The following is a 2274-nucleotide window of genomic DNA, read 5'->3' as shown; positions in this document are numbered from 1 at the left end:
CACTGGGACATTTCTGTTCTTGGTGTACTTCGTTGGCGTTTGGTTTTATGCAGGCTACCATTGCTATCCGTATTTAAACTACAGCTGCTGCTGCTGCTTGGACTTTCAGATCGCTTTAATGCATTGATTATACTTACTCCTAGGCTAGAACAACTTGCCACTGGAGTAATGTTGGGTGACTTGCTAAAGTAGTCTAGCATAAGTTCATAGAATTCCCAAGTTCGGGATTATTTCCAGTAGTACTGTTATGGTCGGTTATTTCTTTGTATTTTGCCGTTGAAATATCCGCATTTGAATTCGAATTTAGCGCCACTTCCTGGGGTGGAAGTAGATGTCACCCTAGCGGTAGAAAAAGGAAGGAAGCGGGGGTGAAACGAACCAACGCTCTCTTGCAAAAAAACAAGTGACCGAATCCAGACGTGCCGTGTTTCTCCCATTTGTTTTGAAAGTTTCCTTTTGTTTGTTTGAATGTTTTATTGTTGTTTTAACTTAAAATCAAAGCTACTGTAAAACCCCTCCGTTTTGTCAAACAATTAAAACACCGATTACATGGAAAAACACCTGGTGTGACGATCAGCTTTCCACGAGTGTGAACCGCGTTTTTGGGAAAGTCGTGCTATTTCCTAATTTCCCAGGACATTAGCCTGTTGGGAAAATTGTTGCCAAGGTAGGGTTGAATTCTTTAATTAAAACGCCGTTTGGCTAAGATGCTGTCGGAAATCTCCCGCCATAAAATAACCGCCACGCGGTATGACGTCATGGACGCCATGATAGAGTTTGTAAGGTGTATCTATCAAAATACCTCCAATCCGTTTAAGTTTCTTGTTAATTTGTATTCATGCATGTGCATTAGGGTTTTCTAAATTTGTATTAACAATTATTTTTGCGATTTGTTGTGTGGGGGCGTCGAGGCGAGGCTTTGTTTTGTTTTCCACGTGTTGGTAAATTTAAACTGCTGTTGGTTTGCGATATCCTGTGCATTTAAAAATCAAACTAGACAAACTTAAAATCCAGTAAATAACTCAGGACATTTTTTTCAAATTATCATTTCTTGTGACTTAAGTTGTCGGTTCGCTTCTGTCAAATACCGAAAGAAAGAAAGCGAGCCCACGGGAAACCAGTACCTCGGGGATGACTTGGGAAAGTTGCTTATGGGATTCACTCGGGAGTTTTTTTGTGCGTACGAAAGAAAGAAAGTGTGCCCACGGGAAACCAGTACCTCGGGGATGACTTGGGAAAGTTGCTTATGGGATGCGCTCGGAAGTTTTTGCGTACGAAAGAAAGAAAGCTTGCCCACGGGAAACCAGTACCTCGGGGATGACTTGGGAAAGTTGCTTATGGGTTTAGCTCGGTAGTTTGCAGTGAAAAGGTGGCGCCGAACCGATGGGATGACTTGGCAAGGTGTTCCACACAGTAGTTTTCAAAACCAACCGCGCTGTAGTTTTCAAATCACCCGCGCTGTAGCTTAGCTGAACTGACGACAAGAGCCAAGATTAAAATTCCCAAACTTCGTGTTTTGTGTGCTGTTAATACATTGTAGTTGAACTGAATTTCTGTCATAATAACCAATGTTACAACCTGATTCTCCAATACTCTTTCATAATCTATATGAAAACTCGTCTACAGTTTTATTTTGTATTGTTGTTAGTAAATTCCATGTTACCATCGTTTTAAACAACCCCAAATAACTAATGAATTGATAGAGTCTCTAGTCTACGGCGTCCCTAACACTTCGAGGAATTTAAGCCATTGTTAACCACGTTCGTAACTTTTGTTACCGTTTGGTTTTTGTTTTTTTTTTTTCTTCTTCTCATTCACACTTCATTTTGATTTTCTCGATTGTTTTACATGACTGCAGGAAATAAACAATAAATGCTTTCCTTCCAATTTGAGTTTTATTCGTGCCCTTTCCATATTGAATCTCACGCATGCGCATTCGAACAATTTGCCCGCCAATTTTTGACAAACACAACGTAGGTTCCTAACCACTTCGATGACGATCACGATTTTTCGGCCATTTTGTTTTCATTTGAATTTGGCGTTCAGGTATTCACTTTCGGCGGGTAGGGTATGGCCTTTTAGGTCATCACACCGTTAATGTTTTCATCTTGTTCTGGCACTGCTCTGCAGAAAATTTAAACCCTTTTTCGCACATTTTTTTGGATATTATCTTATACACCTCAATTTTTTTTTAATTTCGTGCTGTTTAAATTACTTCTTTCTTCTTTGCAGATTTCAATTAACTGCAATGTTTCTGTCTTAGTCCAACCTGTA

At 39.9% G+C, this 2274-nt stretch overlaps 1 protein-coding gene across 1 annotated transcript in view; it reads right to left on the bottom strand.

Moving 5' to 3' along the window:
- Positions 1–2086: 2086 nt before the first annotated feature.
- Positions 2087–2274, bottom strand: part of LOC123010165 — an 845-nt gene continuing 657 nt past the window's right edge. Inside the window, exon 2 of the mRNA XM_044406868.1 lies at positions 2087–2124. Within this exon, the coding sequence (XP_044262803.1) occupies positions 2087–2124 (38 nt within the window). The remainder of the gene's footprint in view (positions 2125–2274) is intronic.

This window comes from Tribolium madens, unplaced genomic scaffold, assembly GCF_015345945.1.
Source record: "Tribolium madens isolate multiple individuals breed KSU strain unplaced genomic scaffold, Tmad_KSU_1.1 Scaffold_7;HRSCAF=85;Tcas5.2_LG10, whole genome shotgun sequence".
NCBI classification, from domain to species: domain Eukaryota; kingdom Metazoa; phylum Arthropoda; class Insecta; order Coleoptera; family Tenebrionidae; genus Tribolium; species Tribolium madens.
This window is presented reverse-complemented; position numbering and strand designations above follow the sequence as displayed.